Genomic DNA, 22,430 nt, shown 5'->3' with positions numbered 1-22,430 from the left:
ATGAGATCGGACACGCTAGGGGAGCCCCTGCTCGCAAGAGCTTACATTCTAGTTCCCCTTTGCTTTCCTGGCCACTCCCTGATATGTGTAGGGCTGCCATACTGGCTTTCACATCATCTCAAACAGAACTCTAGCTGAATAGGTGCGTTTTACCAACTCCGCAAAGACTTGCCTCACCCTGCACCAACATTACAGTCTTTCCTTTCTCTGGCAGGTGTCTGTGGACACAGGGACCCATGGGGACCATGGTATAGTAATCTACCAGCAGGAGCAGGACACTAGAAAGAAGAAGAGTAGGAAGCCCCTCCTCCCTGCTACTATACCCCCGTGCATAATCCTGTTAGCGCCAGTTTTTCTAGTGTCCTCAGGAACGGCATCTCTCTACCATCCTACATGGATTTCTTCGCCCAGATTGAATCTGGCACCACGGTTGACCGTACAGGGCCTCACCAAGGCTTCCTACACAGCTTCCCCCGTCGTGGACTAAGCGCACTGGGCCATAAGCCTCCCTACGGCCAAGCAGGGATCCCTGCCGCTGCATGTGAGCAAGCTGTCCAGTCTCTTGCCAGAATCCAGGATCTCACATCCATCAGGCCTCTTTCTTTGCCTGCCACCTGGCCTGCCTCTCAGCCGCCTTACCTACTCCTGTCTCTCTCTCCCCCTGTTCGCCCCATGCGTTCCACTGCAGTCCTCTCTTTGAGCGCTCTGACGTCATTGCGTGACTCCTTTTCGGCACGCTTCTCCTTCTCGCCACTTAGGCCGCTCTCCACCTTAATTTCCCTTCCACAGATCGTCCTTGCATTGTGGCTTCCATCCTTCACAGTGGTGGGGAACTCGCATCGACCCTCTCACTCTCATCCTGAAACGCTTCCTCCGCTTGCCATCCGGGATCCCAGAACGCAGAACGCAGCCAGACCTCGGAGGACGTAACCCGCAGGGCCACTGTACTTAACCTTACCTGCACCTACTAACCTGTACCTCACCTACTTAACTTACCTGCCACCGACTTAACCTGTACCTCACTGTACAACGCAGCCAGACGTAAGGACGTACCCGTACACATTACCTAACCTTACCTCACTGACTTAACCTGACCTGCACCGTACTAACCTTACCTGCACCTACTTAACCTGTACCTCACTGATACAACGCAGCCAGACGCTGCAACGTACCAGGCCACTTACTAACCTTACCTGCACTGTACTTAACTACCTCACCGTACTAACCTACCTCACTGTACAACGGCAGCAGACGCTGAGGACACTACCCGCACGCACTTACTTAACCTTACCTGCACTACTTAACCTGCGCGCGCACCGTACTTATCCCTGCGCGCGGCACCACTTACTTATCCTACCCGCACCTACTTATCCTCGCCGCACCGTACTATCCTCTAGCCCTATGCGCGCACCTCTTAACCGCGCGCGCACCTACTTAACCTGCCCGGCACCTCTTAACCTGCGCGCGGCACCGTACTTAACCTGCGCGCGGCACCGTATAACCGTTAACCTGCGGCCGGCACCGTACCTGCGCCAGCACCGTACTTGACCTATAACCGGTATCAGCAATGCACCTAACCTGCGCTTCACAACGTAGTTAACTGTACTTGCACTGACTCTCCCTTACTTGCACAATACTTGACCTTGATTGGCACTGCACTCACACAGTAGCATAGTAACATAGTAAGTCGGGTTGAAAAAAGACATACGTCCATCATGTTCAACCATAATGCCTACATATAAACCTGCTTTTCACTGTACCTGTACCTGGCTTGGCACTGTATTAACCATACTGACACTATACCTAAACTGTGCGCGGCACTGTATTTAACCTGTCCTGACACGATACCTAAACTGTGTTTGGCACCGTACCGAACCTACCTACATCACCTATCTGTGCTCACTTACTCAACTTGTACTTGGCACTGTACTCAACCTGTACTTGCACGGTACTAACCTGTGCTTGGCACTGTATTTAACCTGTACTTGCACGGCCCTTATCACGGGCTTGGCTCTGTATGTAACCTGCACTTGGCACTTTACTTAACTTGTACTGGCATGGTACCTACCTGTGCTTGGCACTATTAACCTGTTCTCTGCACTGTGCTAAACTTGTACTTGGCACTGTATTTAACCTTACTTGCACGGCCCTTAACACGGGCTTGGCTCTGTATGTAACCTGCACTGGCACTTACTTAACTTGTACTAGCATGATACCTAACCTGCTTGGCACTGTATTAACCTGTCCTGGCACGGTCCTTAACACGGGCCTGCTCTGTACTTAACCTTTACTTGGCACTGTATTTACATGTATATGGCACCGCACTTCACCTGTACTTGACACAGTACTTAACCTGTGCGGACACGTACTTAACCCTACTTGGCACTGTACATGCACGGTACATGGCTATATACCTGGCACCATATCTGGCACTGTACTTGGCTCCCTACTACTCCTGTACTTGCACTGTACCCCACTCCGTGCTGCAAGGTACTTGGCCTTAAACTTGGCACCGTGCCCGGCTCTGCACTTGGCACCGCGCTGGCGCTGCGCTTGGCACCATACTAACTACGCCCCGTACATCAGCACTGTCCCCGTACTCGGCCTGCACTGACACTGTAATAAGCATGTGTTACGCGGTAATCGGCTCCGTTTTGCCTTACTCGACAGGATATTCCTTCACTACCGACCTTATGCTGCTCTACGCCCACTGGGCTCTAGGGGAATCCCCTTTATGTACAATACCTAACATGCAGTAGGTGTCCCAATACCCTTGTGGCAGAAAGGATCTGTCCTCTGCTTCTCGTGGCTCCTGGTCGCAGCTTTCCCAGGCTAGTCTTGCCCTCCCAGCCACCTTCCAAATCTCAGGGTGGCTGATTCGGCAGCGGGCACTATGCTTCAACGCAGGCTCCCACTTTCAGCACGGACCCCACTTATGGGCCATTCTGCTTCCACTGGCATTCCAGTTGGCCGCCCGCCTGGATAAATATTGGACAGGCTGGGCCGCAAAGGTCCTGTTTTTCGGGCCGAATAGCTCAAGCATCAGGCCTTCCACCCAGGAAGACTTAGCATTAAGACTCCATACACGCCTGACCACTGGAGGATCATCCCTAGTGAAGGAGAAGCCTTCCCTGATAACCTAAAGGAGTCAGTAGAAGCTCCCTAGTCTCCTTCCGAAGCATTTGACTCTATCACTGCATCGGCTGCAACCTTGTTATTCCTTCCGCAGCAAGGTTGGTATAATGGTTCCTTCCCCACCCTTCTGTGGAAGCACCTCTCCCTCAGAACACAGTTCGTCCACTTCATGAATTCCTTCCTTCTAGGACTCCATGGACAAGAAGGTGGATGGACCCCTCTCATACACACTCTCTTTAGCAGGAGAAAGCCAACGTCCCATTATGGTCCCAACCTGGGACTCCCAGGCCACCCAGTCCTGGTCCAAGATGCTGCCGGCCTAGCCTCCCAAATCCAGGACGCCAAGGAATACATCGAAACGCATCCCTTGAGGCAGCACAGGGTTTAGCAACACAAGACACCCTTGGTAGCCTCTGCTGTTCACCGTGTCGACATCTCCGGTCAGCCAAGACTCTTCTACAGGTCACCTCCCCTTCCCACGGGAAGTCCTTATGCCTAGGGATAACAACCTCCTTTTCCATTCGCGCAGGGTCACCTTCATGACCCGCAGTGGAACATCCGTGGAATCGAACAAGTCTGCCTGAAGGATCAGGATCCTACCCAGGACACGATTCCCTTGCGTGGTGCCTGTATATGTCTCATATCAGCCAAAGTCGGACCCTCCTGGAATCACGAGGGCGGCTTCGGACCGTGGACGCCAGTCCAGCAGATTGGACCATAGCTCCAAAGAAGCATTGGCTCAAGGGACCTGCTCGACCTCAGAAGCGCAGCTCCTGATCAACACCAGGAAGATCAGGATAACCCGCATGGCCATTCTTCTCCTACCACACATGAACCGCAAGTTCCACTATTAAGGGCCACCTATCACGACCCTCTTGCCCCAGCGGCGGATGCCCTAACGGCCACAGGGACTTAATCTGCATACTTCCCCTTCTCCTCCTCTGCCTCAGAATTTCAGAAGAATCAAGGTGGAGTCATGAATCATCATTCTGCTTCCCTCTCCTGCCAGGAAAGCCTGGCCACCAACGATGGCGCTCAGTAAGTCTGACCCTGGCACCTTCCTCAGGACTCCGACTTCTCGCTCCAGGTAATGCTCACCACCCCGATCCAGCCTCCCCGAAACCAACGGCCGGCTAGCAAGCACAAGGCTCTTCACCAGATGGTACCCGTACCATGAGGGCAGCTCGGAAGCTGGTACCCTCCAAGGATGAAGGATCCACCAGACCTGGCGTGTTCGGGGTACTCCCTCCAGTTCTTTCCCTCTCGGCTGGTCATTCCCACTGTCTAGTGGGGAGAAAGGTTTGACCCTGGATTCTCCCTAATACTCGATTCGGCCTGGCTCGACATCCTCCAGTGAGGATGCTCATCCTACCGGACGTCACCACTTCCCACAGGAAAACACACTCCTCCTTGCGACCCCACTTGGGACCTCAACCAGGCTCCTGCCTACTCGGCAACACTGGCCCCGGCCACCATCTCCCTTGTCTGCCTACCTCCAAGACAGTCCTCTTGACAGATACCTCCTAACCACGGAGTGCCTGAGACCTCCGCATTTACATCAGCGTCCCTACCTACCTTCCTCCACGCAGACCAGGCAGTCCCACGAACACTTGCCATCATTGTTCCAAGGGTGGCGCCTTCCCTCAGTCAACCACGTTACTTCCATTCCCAAGGAATTGGAACTCCACTCTTGGACCCGGTCGGGCATAAAAATTTCACCTCCATCGGGGTACAGACACGTACCGCAGGACCCGCAAGACCATATGCAGAGCTCGCATTGCCTGGAGGAAGTCACCTCCCCTCTGCTCCAGAGCATACTCCAACACGGGTATCAGCACCCCCGGAGCCTTCCGGTACAAGATGTTCGGCACTCAGAAGTGCAGTGCTGTTGGGAACGAAGGACCTCGCCGGAGGAGCCGTCGTCGAGGAGCCGTCACCGAAGGATTGTGCTGTGCTGGCTACTAACGTACTAGGGGGGTTTGCTGGCTACCAATGTACTAGGGGGGTTTGCTGACTACCAATGTACTAGGGGGGTTTGCTGACTACCAATGTACTGGGGGGCACTGCTGGCTACCTAGGGGGGCACTGCTGGCTACCAATGTATTGCTGGCTACCAATGTACTAGGGGGGCACTGCTGGCTACCAATGTATAGGGGGGCACTGCTGGCTACCAATGTACTGGGGGGCACTGCTACCATGTACTGGGGGCCCTGCTGGCTACCAAATACTAGGGGGGCACTGCTGGCTACCAATGTATTAGGGGGCACTGCTGGCTACCAATGTACTGGGGGGGCACTGCTGGCTACCTAGGGGGCACTGCTGCTACCAAGGGGGGGCACTGGCTACCAATGTACTAGGGGGGGCACTGCTGGCTACCAATGTACTAGGGGGGGGCACTGCTGGCTACCAATATACTAGGGGGGCCCTGCTGGCTACCAATGTACTAGGGGGGTTTGCTGGCTACCAATGTACTGGGGGCACTGCTGGCTACCAATGTATTAGGGGGGGGCCCTGCTGGCTACCAATGTACTAGGGGGGCACTGCTGGCTACCAATGTATTAGGGGGGCCCTGCTGGGTACTAGGGGGGCACTGCTGGCTACCAATGTACTAGGGGGGCACTGCTGCTACCCTAGGGGGGCCTGCTGCTACCAATGTACTAGGGGGCACTGCTGGCTACCAATGTACTAGGGGGGGCACTGCTGGCTACCAATGTACTCGGGGGCACTGCTGGCTACCAATATACTAGGGGGCCCTGCTGGCTACCAATGTACTAGGGGGGTTTGCTGGCTACCAATGTACTGGGTGGCTGCTGGCTACCAATGGGGGGGCACTGCTGGCTACCAAGGTATTGGGGGGCCCTGCTGGCTACCAATGTACTGGGGGTGCCCTGCTGGCTACCAATGTACTGGGGGCCTGCTGGCTACCAATATACTAGGGGGGCACTGCTGGCTACCAATGTACTAGGGGCATGCTGGCTACCAATGTACTAGGGGGGCACTGCTGGCTACCAATTACTAGGGGGGCACTGCTGGCAACCAATGTACTAGGGGGGCACTGCTGGCTACCAATGTACTAGGGGGGCACTGCTGGCTACCAATGTATTAGGGGGGGCCCTGCTGGCTACCAATGTACTGGGGTGCCCTGCTGGCTACCAATGTACTGGGGGGCCTGCTGCTACCAATATACTAGGGGGGCACTGCTGGCTACCAATGTACTAGGGGGCACTGCTGCTACCAATGTACTAGGGGGGCACTGCTGGCTACCAACTTACTAGGGGCACTAGGGGCACTGCTGCAATGTACTAGGGGGGCACTGCTGGCTACCAATGTATTAGGGGGGCACTGCTGGCTACCAATGTATTAGGGGGGGCCCTGCTGGCTACCAGTGTACTAGGGGGCCCTGCTGCCTACCAATGTCTCATATCTGTGAGTCCTTTGTATTTGTGGGAGGGGGCCCAGAAATTTTTTTTGTGAGGGGCCCCGTGATTTCTGATGGCGGCCCTGTGCACGGGGGTATAGTAGCAGGGAGGAGGGGCTTCATACTCTTCTTCCTCTCTAGTGTCCTGCCTCCTGCTGGTAGATACTATACCCCATGGTCCCTGTGTCCCACAGACGCCCTGAGAGAAAAGGATTTAATGGTGAGTATCACAAAATCTCCTTTTACTTTTTGTTCAGCCACTCCCGAGTCATCTGGTTGCTAGGGTTTACATTACCCAATTAGCAACCAGGAAGTGGTTTGAGTGAGAGACTGGTATATGAATAGGAGAGGGCCTGAATAAAGAAATAACAATAACAACTAGAAATGGAAGTTTGAGAACAAACTTTATGTTGGGTTAAAAAACGTGAAGTCACTAAAGGAAATTTGATCTGTTGGCTCCGCCCACTTTCTCTAACCTTGGACCACAGTTTCTATAGTAAAAACCACTGTGCAAAGTTTTGGGGACCCTGTTTTAAATACTGTCTGAATGGCAGCAATTTTAAATTTCCCCACTGAAAGTCAACAAGTGACATCTGATTGGCAGTTAGTGGCTCCGCCACTTTTTCTAACCTGGAATTGTACTTACCCAGTGACTAACTCTGCAAACTTTGCATTAACTCTGCAGAGTCTTGGGGACCCCGGTGTTATTACTGTGAGAATGGCAGCAGGTTGGATTTTCGCCAAGTCAGTACGTAAAATCTAATTGGCTGTTCACAGTTCCGCCCACTTTGGCATCTAACAATCATCATATTTTCATTCAGGCTGGCCCCATGGACTATGTATTCCAAGTTTGGGGACTGTAGCCTCAGAGCTGTAAGATTGGCCGCAGTTTAAATTTTCCCATTAAAAGTCAATGGGTTATATTTGATTGGCTGTTGTTGGCCCCTCCCCTTTGGGATCCAGCAATTGTCGCTGTTTCATTCTTCATATTACTCTTCCCTGTCAAAGTCAATGGAAATTGGGGTGTTCGGAGCAGCGCCCACAAAAAGACGGGGGGGAATCGCTTAGAAAAAGGCACAAGCAGCCTGCTCCGCTATAGGGCGAAGAAGTGTGGGGAGTCTGGGTGTTGTACCCCTAAAGCTGTAGGTGGAGTAGCGTTTAGAAATGGGGGCGCTAAGAATAAGAAAGAAAAAGCGGAAGAATAAGCTGAAGTCGAAGAACAGTATGATGGGTTTTCAAATCAACACAATTAAAAGTAGCCTCGCGGAGCAATAGTTTCTTGGCTGCCGGGGTCAGTGACCCCCATTTGGACTGTGGGAAAGAGTCAGAAGAAGAAAGCAAATAATTAAAAACCGCTTTGTTCGCTTTTATAAAAATGTGACTGGTTATCTCCCCTAGTCCTCCTGTAGTGTTTACAGGTTACCCAACATCTGTTGTGAGATTAATATCCAATGTTATTCTTATACAGGAACGTTCAGATAACGGTGGCCAAGCCGGCTGCAATTGATGGCGCAGAGATACGAGGCTCTGGAGAAAAGGCGCAACATGGAGGTAGAGGGCTATAAGACTGACATCAAGCTGCTGAGACAGCGGTTTAAAGGATGTAGAGAAGCAACTATTCAAGGTGAGTCTTGGGATAGACCGATCGGCAAGATTTTCTGTTGCACGCATCCTCATTGCCTTATACGAAAGCATATCTATATACAGAAACAAGATGGCAGAGAATAAATATTAAGTGTCACCTTAACCAAACAGGGGAAAACACACAGGCTGGTATTTTCTAGTACAATCTAGTAGAAGAGATGGCTATTCTGAGACAATTTGCAATTGGTCTTTTTTTTTTTATTTGTGGATTTTACTTAGCTTTTGTTCAGTAGCTTTCCAATTCGAAATTTCAGCAGCTGTCTGGTTGCTTGGGTTCAAATTAGTCTAGCAACCAGTCAGCGCTTTGAATAAGAGACTTGAACATGAGTAGGAGAGCACCTGAATAGAACGATAAGTAATAAAAAAGGACAATAAAACTGTAGCCTCACAGAGCAGTAGTTTATGGGCTGCCGGGGTCAGTGACCCCCATTTAGAGCCAGACGAAGAATGCAAATGATTAAAAAAAAAAAACTATGAAAAAATGAAGACTAATTAAAAATTGACCATTCTATAACATACTTGAAGGTAAAAACCCATTATCCAGAATGCTCGAACCAAGGGTATTCTGGGTATGGGTCCTTTCCGTAATTTGGACCTCCATACCTTAAGTCTACTAAAAAATCAATTAAACATTAATTAAACCCAATAGGGCTGTTCTGCCCCCAATAAGGGGTAATTATATCTTAGTTGGGATCAAGTACAGGTCCTGTTTTATTATTACAGAGAAAAGGGAATCATTTAACCATTAAATAAACCCAATAGGGCTGTTCTGCCCCCAATAAGGGGTAATTATCTCTTAGTTGGGATCAAGTACAGGTACTGTTTTATTATTACAGATAAAAAGAAAATCAGGTTTAAAATGGAGTCTATGGAGACGGCATTCTGTAATTCAGAGCTTTCTGGATAACGGGTTTCCAGATAAGTGATCCCATACCTGTAATATGATATTTGGAGCAGCAGTTACATTTTCTAGCCAGTAGGGGGAGCTTAAAATTCATAAACACTTACTATTGCTGTACTAGAGGATTAAACACAACGCAGTGAGACGGCTCATAACCAAACTAAGAAGGAACCCCTATGGGTAAGGGCCCTGTGGGGGTGAGAGGAGATGTGAATTAATCTTGCTCTCCCTCTTTTTTGCTCTCCTCTCAGGTGACGCTGAACATCGGGCCAGACCAAGATCTTGCTATTCTGGATGCAGTGCGGCAAGGCAACAAAAAGACACAAAAATTTCAAGGGGAACTGAGCCTGGAGAATGAACTGAGAATCGGATAGAGCACAAGGGAGACTGACGGAGCTGCCACACTAAACAAGGAGCCACAGATAAAGGTCTACCCTGGCTCTACCTCTAGGATTATATAGTGTGTTCGGCCCAGGAAGGAAGAATATTGGCGGCCATACACGTTGCAAGCGAGCTGATCTTCTCCCGGTATCCCCACCCTACGGGTGGGTTATATCGGGCGAATTCAGGCTTATTAGAACAAGGGATATTAGAACAACGGATCAGTACAGTACCTGTACTTGATCCCAACTAAGATATAATTACCCCTTATTGGGGGCAGAACAGCCCTATTGGGTTTATTTAATGGTTAAATGATTCCCTTTTCTCTGTAATAATAAAACAGTACCTGTACTTGATCCCAACTAAGATATAATTACCCCTTTATTGGGACAGAACAGCCCTATTGGGTTTATTTAATGGTTAAATGATTCCCTTTCTCTGTAATAATAAAACAGTACCTGTACTTGATCCCAACTAAGATATAATTACCCCTTATTGGGGCAGAACAGCCCTATTGGGTTTATTTAATGGTTAAATGATTCCCTTTTTCTCTGTAATAATAAAACAGTACCTGTACTTGATCCCAACTAAGATATAATTATCCCCTTATTGGGGCAGAACAGCCCTATTTGGGTTTATTTAATGGTTAAAATGATTCCCTTTTCTCTGTAATAATAAAACAGTACCTGTACTTGATCCCAACTAAGATATAATTACCCCTTATTGGGGCAGAACAGCCCTATTGGGTTTATTTAATGGTTAAATTATTCCTTTTCTAGTAATAATAAACAGTACTGTACTTGATCCGAACTAAGATTAATGATCCTTTTCGGAGGCAAAACCCCAGGTCTGTATTCTGGATAACAGGTCCTATACCTGTGCTTAGCTTTTTTGTAGCAAGCAGCTCTTCCAGTTTGGAACCTTAGCTATCTGTTGCCAGGGCCTTTTTACCTTAGCACTAGGCCAGTGATTTAAATGAGAAAACAGGAATATGAATAGGAAGAGGGTCTGAATAGAAGGATAAAAAATAAAGTTCACAGAGCAATAGTTTTTTTGTTTTGTTTTTTTTATCTACTGGGTCAGTGACCCCCATTTAAAAGCTTGAAAGAATCAGAAGAGGAAGGCAAATAATTCAAAAACTAAACTCTGGCTGGAAATAGCTGTATTTTATGTACTGAACTCCTGTACCAGCCCAGAGAGTCCAGCAGCCCTATGAACTAATGATCCTGGCCTTTAACTTTGTCCACAGCAGGTCTGTGTGTCATGGCACTGCACATGCTCAGTGGGCTCTAGGCTGCTGTTGTGGCAGATATTTACCTTTATATTGTGAGTTGGTCCCTAAGGTAAGTGTAGTGGAGATCACACAAAACTGTTCCTGTGAGACCGAGCTAGTTAATGATAGGGGTTTAAATTGCTTAATGCTGAATTTACACAATTTTGTTTTCAATCATGAAGGCCTGTGAATGTGTTACTTCAATTGTTTATGATTATCCTCATTATCTTGTCTTTGTCCAAGTTTGCTCTTGGCCTTGATTATCTCAGCTAATATTCAAGGCTAAGAGATCATAATAAAGCTTCAGCAGCTAATTAAATAATTTCTGTATTTCTACTAATAATTGCAATGTACCCACCCATGATACGTAAGCATAATGGGATGTGTTTTTCTATCTACTATATAAGTAATATCAAAACAAAATAAAGTCGTACTTGTTTGCAATACACATACTGGTTGTATCGTTTGTACAAGTTCCCTGATCAGCGCACATGCGCAGACGATATCAGATGTTTCGCCGACGCACAGATTAAATCAAACCGGTTCGTGACTGCTTAGATATAGTGCAGAGAAGCACATACGGAGTTAAAAAGATTAACCCTTGCACTGTAAGGTGCCACAAACAGTCACTATTTATTGGGCTGGGGGGGCTGTTTGTGCCTCTGGGTACTGGGAATGCCAGGGGGGCTGTAAGGTGCCACAGACAGTCACTATTTATTGGGCTGGGGGGCTGTTTGTGTCTCTGGGTACTGGGAATGCCAGGGGGGCTGTAAGGTGCCACAGACAGTCACTATTTATTGGGCTGGGGGGGGCTTGTTTGTGTCCTCTGGGTACTGGGAATGCCAGGGGGGCTGTAAGGTGCCACAGACAGTCACTATTTATTGGGCTGGGGGGGCTGTTTGTGCCTCTGGGTACTGGGAATGCCAGGGGGGCTGTAAGGTGCTACAGACAGTCACTATTTATTGGGCTGGGGGGGCTGTTTGTGCCTCTGGGTTTTGGGAATGCCAGGGGGACTGTAAGGTGCCACAGACAGTCACTATTTATTGGGCTGGGGGGCTGTTTGTGCCTCTGGGTACTGGGAATGCCAGGGGGGCTGTAAGGTGCTACAGTCAGTCACTATTTATTGAGCTTGGGGGGGGGGCTGTTTGGTGCCTCTGGGTACTGGGAATGCCAGGGGGCTGTAAGGTGCCACAGACAGTCACTATGTATTGGGCTGGGGGGCTGTTTGTTCCTCTGGGTACTGGGAATGGGGGCTGTAATGCCACAGACAGTCACTATTTATTGGGCTGGGGGGGCTGTTTGTGCCTCTGGGTACTGGGAATGCCAGGGGGCTGTAAGGTGCCACAGACAGTCACTATTTATTGGCTGGGGGGCTGTTTGTTCCTCTGGGTACTGGGAATGCCACTGTAAGGGCCACAGACAGTCACTATTTATTGGGCTGGGGGGGGGCTGTTTGTCCTCTGGGTACTGGGAATGCCAGGGGACTGTAAGGTGCCACAGACAATCACTATTTATTGGGCTGGGGGGGCTGTTTTGTGCCTCTGGTACTGGGAATGCCAGGGGCTGTAAGGTGCCACAGACAGTCACTATTTATTGGGCTGGGGGCTGCTTGTGCCTCTGGGTACTGGAATGCCAGGGGACTGTAAGGTGCCACAGACAGTCATATTAATTGGGCTGGGGGGGGGCTGCTTGTGCCTCTGGGTACTGGGAATGCCAGGGGGCTGTAAGGTGCCACAGACAGTCACTATTTATTGGGCTGGGGGGCTGTTTGTGCCTCTGGGTACTGGAATGCCAGGGGGGCTGTAAGGTGCTACAGACAGTCACTATTTATTGGGCTGGGGGGCTGTTTGTGCCTCTGGGTACTGGGAATGCCAGGGGGCTGTAAGGTGCCAGAGACAGTCACTATTTATTGGGCTGGGGGAGGCTGTTTGTCCTCTGGGTACTGGGAATGCCAGGGGGGCTGTAAGGTGCCACAGACAGTCACTATGTATTGGGCTGGGGGGGCTGTTTGTGCCTCTGGGTACTGGGAATGCCAGGGGGCTGTAAGGTGCTACAGACAGTCACTATTTATTGGGCTGGGGGGGCTGTTTGTGCCTCTGGGTACTGGGAATCCAGGGGGGCTGTAAGGTGCCACAGACAGTCACTATTTATTGGGCCTGGGGGGCTGTTTGTTCCTCTGGGTACTGGGAATGCCAGGGGGGCTGTAAGGTGCCACAGACAGTCACTATTTATTGGGCTGGGGGGGCTGTTTGTCCTCTGGGTACTGGAATGCCAGGGGGCTGTAAGGTGCCACAGACAGTCACTATTTATTGGGCTGGGGGGCTGTTGTTGCCTCTGGGTACTGGGAATGCCAGGGGGCTGTAAGGTGCACAGACAGTCACTATTTATTGGGCTGGGGGGGGGGCTGTTTGTGCCTCTTGGTACTGGGAATGCCAGGGGCTGTAAGGTGCCACAGACAGTCACTATTATTGGGCTGGGGGGCTGTTTGTTCCTCTGGGTACTGGGAATGCCAGGGGACTGTAAGGTGCCACAGACACTCACTATTTATTGGGCTGGGGGGCTGTTTGTGCCTCTGGGTACTGGGAATGCCAGGGGGGCTGTAAGGTGCCACAGACAGTCACTATTTATTGGGCTGGGGGGGCTGTTTGTGCCTCTTGGTACTGGGAATGCCAGGGGGGCTGTAAGGTGCCACAGACAGCACTATTTATTGGCTGGGGGGGGTGCCTCTGGTACTGGAATGCAGGGGCTGTAAGTGCACATACAGTCAATATGTATTGGGCTGGGGGCTGTTTGTGCCTCTGGGTACTGGAATGCCAGGGGGCTGTAAAAGTGCCACAGACAGTCAATATGTATTGGGCTGGGGGGCTGTTTGTGCCTCTGGGGTACTGGAAAAGCCAGGGGGGCTGTAAGGTGCCACAGACAGTCTCTATTTATTTCGGCGGGGGGCTGTTTGTGCCTCTGGGTACTGGAAAGCCAGGGGGCTGTCAGGTGCCACAGACAGTCACTATTTATTGGGCTGGGGGGCTGTTTGTGCCTCTGGGTACTGGGAATGCCAGGGGGCTGTAAGGTGCCAGAGACAGTCACTATTTATTGGACTGGGGGGGTGTTTGTGCCTCTGGGTACTGGAATGCCAGGGGGCTGTAAGGTGCCAGAGACAGTCACTCTTTAGGCTGGGGGGGGCTTTTGTTCCTCTGGGTACTGGAATGCCAGGGGCTGTAAGGTGCCACAGACAGTCACTATTTATTGGGCTGGGGGGGCTGTTTGTGCCTCTGGTACTGGGAATGCCAGGGGGCTGTAAGGTGCCACAGACAGTCACTATTTATTGGGCTGGGGGGGGGGCTGTTTCTTCCTCTGGGTACTGGAATGCCAGGGGGCTGTAAGGTGCCACAGACAGTCACTATTTATTGGGCTGGGGGGGCTGTTTGTGCCTCTGGTACTGGGAATGCCAGGGGGGCTGTAAGGTGCCACAGACAGTCACTATTTATTGGACTGGGGGGGCTGTTTTTGCCTCTGGGTACTGGGAATACCAGGGGGCTGTAAGGTGCCACAGACAGTCACTATTTATTGGGCTGGGGGCTTTTGTTTCCTCTGGTACTGGGAATGCCAGGGGGGCTGTAAGGTGCCACAGACAGTCACTATTTATTTGGCTGGGGGGGCTGTTTGTGCCTCTGGGTACTGGGAATGCCAGGGGCTGTAAGGTGCCACAGACAGTCACTATTTATTGGGCTGGGGGCTGTTTTTTCCCCTGGGTACTGGAATGCCAGGGGGGCTGTAAGGTGCACAGACAGTCACTATTTATTGGGCTGGGGGGCTGTTTGTGCCTCTGGGTACTGGGAATGCCAGGGGGGCTGTAAGGTGCCACAGACAGTCACTATTTATTGGGCGGGGGCTGTTTGTTCCTCTGGTACTGGGAATGCCAGGGGGGCTGTAAGTGCCACAGACAGTCACTATTTATTGGGCTGGGGGCTGTTTGTTCTCTGGGTACTGGGAATGCCAGGGGGCTGTAAGGTGCCACAGACAGTCACTATTTATTGGGCTGGGGGGCTGTTTGTGCCTTCTGGGTACTGGAATGCCAGGGGGGCTGTAAGGTGCCACAGACAGTCACTATTTAGGATGCCAGGGGGCTGTAAGGTGGACAGTCACTATTTATTGGGCTGGGGGGGCTGTTTGTTCTCTGGTACTGGGAATGCCAGGGGGCTGTAAGGTGCCACAGACAGTCACTATTTATTGGGCTGGGGGGGCTGTTTGTGCCTCTGGTACTGGGAAATGCCAGGGGGGCTGTAAGGTGCCACAGACAGTCACTATTTATTGGGCTGGGGGGGCTGTTTGTGCCTCTGGTACTGGGAATGCCAGGGGGGCTGTAAGTGCCACAGACAGTCACTATTTATTGGGCTGGGGGGGCTGTTTGGTCTCTGGTACTGGGAATGCCAGGGGGGCTGTAAGGTGCCACAGACAGTCACTATTTTTTTTGGGCGGGGGGCTGTTTGTGCCTCTGGGTACTGGGAATGCCAGGGGCTGTAAGTGCCACAGACAGTCACTATTTATTGGGCTGGGGGGCTTTGTTTCCTCTGGGTACTGGGAATGCCAGGGGGCTGTAAGGTGCCACAGACAGTCACTATTTATTGGGCTGGGGGGGCTGTTTGTTCCTCTGGGTACTGGGAATGCCAGGGGCTGTAAGGTGCCACAGACAGTCACTATTATTGGGCTGGGGGGCTGTTTGTGCCTCTGGGTACTGGGAATGCCAGGGGGCTGTAAGGTGCCACAGACAGTCACTATTTATTGGCTGGGGGGCTGTTTTGCCTCTGGTACTTGGAATGCCAGGGGGGCTGTAAGGGCACAGACAGTCACTATTTATTGGCTGGGGGGGGCTGTTTGTGCCTCTGGTACTGGAATCCAGGGGGCTGTAAGGTGCCACAGACAGTCACTATTATTGGGCTGGGGGGGGCTGTTTGTGCCTCTGGGTACTGGAATGCCAGGGGGCTGTAAGTGCCACAGACAGTCACTATTTATTGGCTGGGGGGCTGTTTGTGCCTCTGGTACTGGGAATGCCAGGGGGCTGTAAGGTGCCACAGACAGTCACTATTTATTGGGCTGGGGGGGGCTGTTTGTGCCTCTGGGGTACTGGAATGCCAGGGGGGCTGTAAGGTGCCACAGACAGTATTTATTGACTGGGGGGCTGTTTGTGCCTCTGGGTACTGGGAATGCCAGGGGGGCTGTAAGTGCCACAGACAGTCACTATTTATTGGGCTGGGGGGGCTTTTGTCCTCTGGGTACTGGAATGCCAGGGGGGCTGTAAGGTGCACAGACAGTCACTATTTATTGGGCTGGGGGGCTGTTTGTGCCTCTGGGTACTGGGAATGCCAGGGGCTGTAAGGTGCCACAGACAGTCACTATTTATTGGGCTGGGGGGGCTGTTTGTGCCTCTGGGTACTGGGAATGCCAGGGGGCTGTAAGGTGCCACAGACAGTCACTATTTATTGGGCTGGGGGCTGTTTGTGCCTCTGGGTACTGGAATGCCAGGGGGCTGTAAGGTGCCACAGACAGTACTATTTATTGCTGGGGGGCTGTTTGTGCCTCTGGGTTTGGAATGCCAGGGGGCTGTAAGGTGCCACAGACAGTCACTATTTATTGGACTGGGGGGGCTGTTTGTGCCTCTGGGTACTGGGAATGCCAGGGGCTGTAAGGTGCCACAGACAGTCACTATTTATTGGCTGGGGGCTGTTTGCCTCTGGGTACTGCCAGGGGGGCTTAAGGTGCCACAACAGTCACTTTTATTGGCTGGGGGCTGTTTGTTCCTCTGGGTACTGGAATGCCAGGGGGCTGTAAGGTGCCACAGACAGTCACTATTTATTGGGCTGGGGGCTGTTTTGCCCTCTGGGTACTGGGAATGCCAGGGGGCTGTAAGGTGCCACAGACAGTCACTATTTATTGGGCTGGGGGCTGTTTTTTCTTCTGGGTACTGGGAATGCCAGGGGGGCTGTAAGGTGCCACAGACAGTCACTATTTATTGGGCTGGGGGGCTGTTTGTTCTCTGGGTACTGGAATGCCAGGGGGGCTGTAAGGTGCCACAGACAGTCACTATTTATTGGGCTGGGGGGCTGTTTGTTCTTCTGGGTACTGGAATGCCAGGGGGCTGTAAGGTGCCACAGACAGTCACTATTTATTGGGCTGGGGGGCCTGTTTTTCTCTGGTACTGGGAATGCCAGGGGGCTGTAAGGTGCCACAGACAGTCACTATTTATTGGGCTGGGGGCTGTTTTCTCTGGGTACTGGGAATGCCAGGGGGCTGTAAGTGCCACAGACAGTCACTATTTATTGGCTGGGGGGCTGTTTGTTCCTCTGGGTACTGGGAATGCCAGGGGGGCTGTAAGGTGCCACAGACAGTCACTATTTATTGGGCTGGGGGGCTGTTTTGTTCTCTGGGTACTGGAATGCCAGGGGGGCTGTAAGGTGCCACAGACAGTCACTATTTATTGGGCTGGGGGGGGCTGTTTGTTCTCTGGGTACTGGAATGCCAGGGGGCTGTAAGGTGCCACAGACAGTCACTATTTATTGGCTGGGGGGGCTGTTTGTGCCTCTGGGTACTGGGAATGCCAGGGGGCTGTAAGGTGCCACAGACAGTCACTATTTATTGGGCTGGGGGGGCTGTTTTGTTCCTCTGGGTACTGGGAATGCCAGGGGGGCTGTAAGGTGCCACAGACAGTCACTATTATTGGGCTGGGGGGCTGTTTTGCCTCTGGGTACTGGGAATGCCAGGGGGCTGTAAGGTGCCACAGACAGTCACTATTTAGCTGGGCTGGGGCGTTTGTGCCTCTGGTACTGGGAATGCCAGGGGGCTGTAAGGTGCCACAGACAGTCACTATTATTGGGCTGGGGGCTGTTGGTTCCTCTGGGGTACTGAAATGCCAGGGGGGCTGTAATGGTGCCAACAGGACAGTCACTATATTGGCTGGGGTGGCTGTTTCCTCTGGGTACTGCGGAATACCAGGGGGCTGTAAGGTGCCACAGACAGTCACTTATTTATTGGGCCTGGGGCGGCTTGTTTGTCCTCTGGGTATGGAATGCCAGGCGGGGCTGTTAAGTCCACAGACAGTCACTATTATTGGGTGGGGGGGCTGTTTTTTCCTCTGGTACTGGCGAATGCCAGGGGCTGAAGTGCCACAGACATCACTATTATCTTGAGGCTGGGGGCTGTTGTGCCTCTGGGTACTGGGAATCCAGGGGGGCTTGGAAGTGTCTACAGACAAGTCACTATTTATTGGGCTGGGAGGGGGCGTTTGTGCCTCCTGGTACTGGGAATGCAGGGGCTGTAAGTGCCACAGACATCACATAATTTATTGGCTGGCGGCTGTGTGTTCCTCTGGGTACTGGAATGCCAGGGGGACTGTAAGGTGCCACAGACACTCACTATTATTGGGCTGGGGGCTGTTGTGCCTCCTGGTACTGGAATCCAGGGGGCTGTAAGGTGCCACAGACAGTACTATTTATTGGGCCTGGGGGGCTGTTTGTGCCTCTGGCGTACTGGAATCCAGGGGCTTAAGCGTGCTACATACAGTCCAATATGTACTTGGGCTGGGGGGGCTTTGTTTGGCCCTGGTACTGGAATGCCCAGGGAGGCGATTAAAGTGCCACGAGACATCAATATGGTAGCTGGTGGGGCTGTTTTGCCCTGGCGCTTACTGGAAAGCCAGGGCTGTAAGTCCGCACAACAGTCTCTATTTATGGCTTGGGGGGGCTGTTTGTGCCTTCTGGTACTGGAAAAGCCAGGGGCGCTTAAGTGCCACAAGACAGTCACATATTTATTGGGCTGGGGGCTGTTTGTTGCTCTGGGTACTGGGAATGCCAGGGGCTGTAAGGTGCCAGAACAGTCACTATTTATTGACTGGGGGGGGGTTTGTGCCTCTGTAGCTGGCAAGCCCAGGGGGGACTGTAATGTCCAGAGACATCACTCTTTATTGACTGTGGGGGGGGCTTTTTTTCTCTGAGGTTACTGGAAGCCAGGGGGCTCTGTAAGTGCCACAGACAGTCACTTATATTGGGCTGGGGGGGCTGTTTGGTCTGGTACTGGAATGCCAGGGGCTTTAAGTACCCACAGACATCACTATTTATTTTGGCATGGAGGGGGGGGGGCTGTTCTTCTCTGGTTACTGAAAGCAGGGGGCTGTAAGTGCCCACAACAGTCTCTATTATTGGGCTGGGGGCTGCTTTGTGCCTGCTGGTACTGAATCCAGGGGGCTGCTAAGGTGCCACAGACAGTCACTATTTATTGGACTGGGGGGCTGTTTTTGCCTCTGGGTACTGGAATTACCAGGGGCTGTAAGGTCTTGCCACAGACCAGTCACTATTTATTGGCCTGGGCGGGGCTGTTTTTCCTCTGGGTACTGGGAATGCCCAGGGGGCTGTAAGTGCCAGACTGAACAGTCTCTAATTATCTTGGCTGGGGGGCGTTGTGCCTGCTGAGTACTGGAATGCCAGGGGGGCGCGATGCCACAGAACAGTCACTATTTTATTGGGCTGCTGCGGTCTGTTTTTTCCCCTGGTTACTGAATCCAGGGGGGCTTTAAGGTGCTACAGACAGTCACTATTTAGGGCTGGGGGGCTGTTGTGCCTCTGGGTACGGGAATGGCCAGGGGCTGTAATGTGCCACAGACAGCCACTATTTATTGGTGGGGGGGCTGGTGTTCCTTCTGACTGAATGCCAGCGGGCTGTACGTGCCACAGACAGTCACTATTTTATGGGGCGTGGGGCCTTTGTTCTTCTGGGTACTGGCGAATTGCCAGGGGGCTTGTAGGTGCCCAACAGTCACTTATTTATTGGGCTGTGGGGGGCCTGTTTGTTCTTCTGGGTACTGGGAATGCCAGGGGGCTGTAAGGTGCCCACAGACAGTCACTATTTATTGGGCTGGGGGGCCTTGTTTGTTCTTCTGCGTTACTGGAATGCCAGAGGCTTAAGGTGCCACAGGACAGTCACTATTTTATTGGGCTGGGGGGCTGTTGTTCCTCTGGGTACTTGGGAATGCCAGGGCTGTAAGGTGCCCAGACCAGTCACTATTTATTGGCTGCGGGGCTGTTTGTGCTCTGGGTACTGGGAATGCCAGGGGCGTAAGGGCACAGACAGTCACTATTATTGGCTGGGGCTGTTGTGCCTCTGGGGTACTCGGAAGCCAGGGGGGCTGTAAGCTGCCACAGACAGTCACATTTATTGGGCTGGGGGGAGGGCTGTTGTTTTCTTGGGTACTGGGAATGCCAGGGGGCTGTAAGGCTGCACAGGACAGTCACTATTTTTTTTAGGCCGGGGGGGCAGTTTATGCTCTGGTACTGGAATGCCAGGGGCTGTATGCCACAGACAGAGTCACTATTATTGGGCTGGGGGGGGCTGTTGTGCCTCTGGGTTTACTGGAATCCCAGGGGGCTTTAAGGGTGCCACAGACAGTCACTATTTATTTGGCTGGGGCGGGGTGCAGGGCTGTTTGTGTGTGTACTCTGGGGGTTACTGGGAATGATCCAGGGGGCTGTGAAGGTGTGCCACAGACAGTCACACATTTATTGGGCTTGGGGGGGGGCGTCTGTTTGGCCTCTGGGTACTGGGAATGCCAGGGGAGGGCTGTAAGGTGCCACAGACAGTCACTATTTATTGGGCTGGGTGGGCTGGGGGCTGGTTTGTTGCCTCTTGTGGTACTGGGAATGCCAGGGGGCGTGTAAGGTGCCACAGACAGTCACTATTTATTGGGCTGGGGGGGGCTGTTTTTGCCTCTGGGTACTGGGAATGCCAGGGGGGCTGTAAGGTGCCACAGACAGTCACTATTTATTGGGCTGGGGGGCTGTTTGTTTTGCCTCTGGGTACTGGGAATGCCAGGGGGCTGCTGTAAGGTGCCACAGACAGTCACTATTTATTGGGCTGGGGGGCTGTTTGTGCCTCTGGGGTACCGTGGAATGCCAGGGGGGGTGTAAGGTGCCACAGACAGTCACTATTTATTGGGCTGGGGGCTGTTGTTCCGCTTACTGGAATGCCAGGGGGGCTGTAAGGTAGAGTGCCACAGGACACACTATTTATTGGGCTGGGGGGGGGCTGTTTGTGCCTCTGGGGTACTGGGAATGCCAGGGGGCTGTAAGGTGCCACAGACAGTCACTATTTATTGGGCTGGGGGGGCTGTGTTTGCCTCTGGGTACTGGGAATGCCAGGGGGGTGTAAGTGCCACAGACAGTCACTATTTTATTGGCTGGGGGGGCTGTTTGTGCCTCTGGGTACTGGAATGCCAGGGGGGCTGTAAAGTGCCACAGACAGTCACTATTTATTGGGCTGGGGGGCTGTTTGTGTCCTCTGGGGTACTGGGAATGCCAGGGGGGCTGTAAGGTGCCACAGACAGTCACTATTTATTGGGCGGGGGGGCTGTTTGTGCCTCTGGGTACTGGGAATGCCAGGGGGGCTGTAAGGTGCCACAGACAGTCACTATTTATTGGGCTGGGGCTGTTTTGTGCCTCTGGTACTGGGAATGCCAGGGGGGCTGTAAGTGCCACAGACAGTCACTATTTATTGGGCTGGGGGGGCTGTTTGTGCCTCTGGGTACTGGAATGCCAGGGGAGGGGGCTGTAAGGTGCCACACAGTCACTATTTATTGGGCTGGGGGGGGCTGTTTTGTGCTCTGGGTACTGGGAATGCCAGGGGGCTGTAAGGTGCCACAGACAGTCACTATTTATTGGCTGGGGGGGCTGTTTGTGCTCTGGGTACTGGGAATGCCAGGGGGGCTGTAAGGTGCCACAGACAGTCACTATTTATTGGGCTGGGGGGGGCTGTTGTGTTCCTCTTGGGTACTGGGAATGCCAGGGGGGCTGTAAGGTGCCACAGACAGTCACTATTTATTGGGCTGGGGGGCTGTTTGTGCCTCTGGGTACTGGGAATGCCAGGGGGCTGTAAGGTGCCACAGACAGTCACTATTTATTGGGCTGGGGGGGCTTTTTGCCTCTGGGTACTGGGAATGCCAGGGGGCTGTAAGGTGCCACAGACAGTCACTATTTATTGGGCTGGGGCTGTTTGTGCCTCTGGGTACTGGGAATGCCAGGGGGTGAAGGTGCCACAGACAGTCACTATTTATTTGGGCTGGGGGGCTGTTTGTGCCTCTGGGTACTGGGAATGCCAGGGGGGCTGTAAGGTGCCACAGACAGTCACTATTTATTGGGCTGGGGGGCTGTTTGTTCCTCTCGGGTACTGGGAATGCCAGGGGGGCTGTAAGGTGCCACAGACAGTCACTATTTATTGGGCTGGGGGGGCTGTTTGTGCCTCTGGGTACTGGGAATGCCAGGGGGGCTGTAAGGTGCCACAGACAGTCACTATTTATTGGGCTGGGGGGCTGTTTGTGCCTCTGGGTACTGGGAATGCCAGGGGGGCTGTAAGGTGCCACAGACAGTCACTATTTATTGGGCTGGGGGCTGTTTTGTGCCTCTGGGTACTGGGAATGCCAGGGGGGCTGTAAGGTGCCACAGACAGTCACTATTTATTGGGCTGGGGGGGCTGTTTGTGCTCTGGGTACTGGGAATGCCAGGGGGGGCTGAAGGTGCCACAGACAGTCACTATTTATTGGCTGGGGGGCTGTTTGTGCCTCTGGGGTACTGGAATGCCAGGGGGGCTGTAAGGTGCCACAGACAGTCACTATTTATTGGGCTGGGGGGGGGTGTTTGTTT

The 22,430-nt window shown here is 52.4% G+C and overlaps 2 protein-coding genes across 2 annotated transcripts in view; one reads left to right on the top strand and one right to left on the bottom strand.

The window, feature by feature from the left end:
• The window catches only part of LOC101730989 (coiled-coil domain-containing protein 77), a 606,394-nt gene that overhangs the window by 51,224 nt on the left and 532,740 nt on the right, over positions 1-22,430 (bottom strand). The gene's annotated exons all lie outside the window — the stretch shown is intronic.
• Positions 8,026-9,600, top strand: LOC101733268 (coiled-coil domain-containing protein 77). The gene is made up of 2 exons (XM_031892335.1): positions 8,026-8,177; positions 9,350-9,600. Exons 1-2 carry the CDS (start codon positions 8,060-8,062, stop codon positions 9,454-9,456), a joined length of 225 nt encoding a protein of 74 aa, XP_031748195.1. The 5' UTR covers positions 8,026-8,059; the 3' UTR covers positions 9,457-9,600.

Source organism: Xenopus tropicalis, chromosome 8, assembly GCF_000004195.4.
Source record: "Xenopus tropicalis strain Nigerian chromosome 8, UCB_Xtro_10.0, whole genome shotgun sequence".
Taxonomy (NCBI): Eukaryota; Metazoa; Chordata; class Amphibia; order Anura; family Pipidae; genus Xenopus; species Xenopus tropicalis.
The sequence above is the reverse complement of the archived record's forward strand: the minus strand, read 5'-3'. Positions and strand labels throughout refer to the sequence as shown.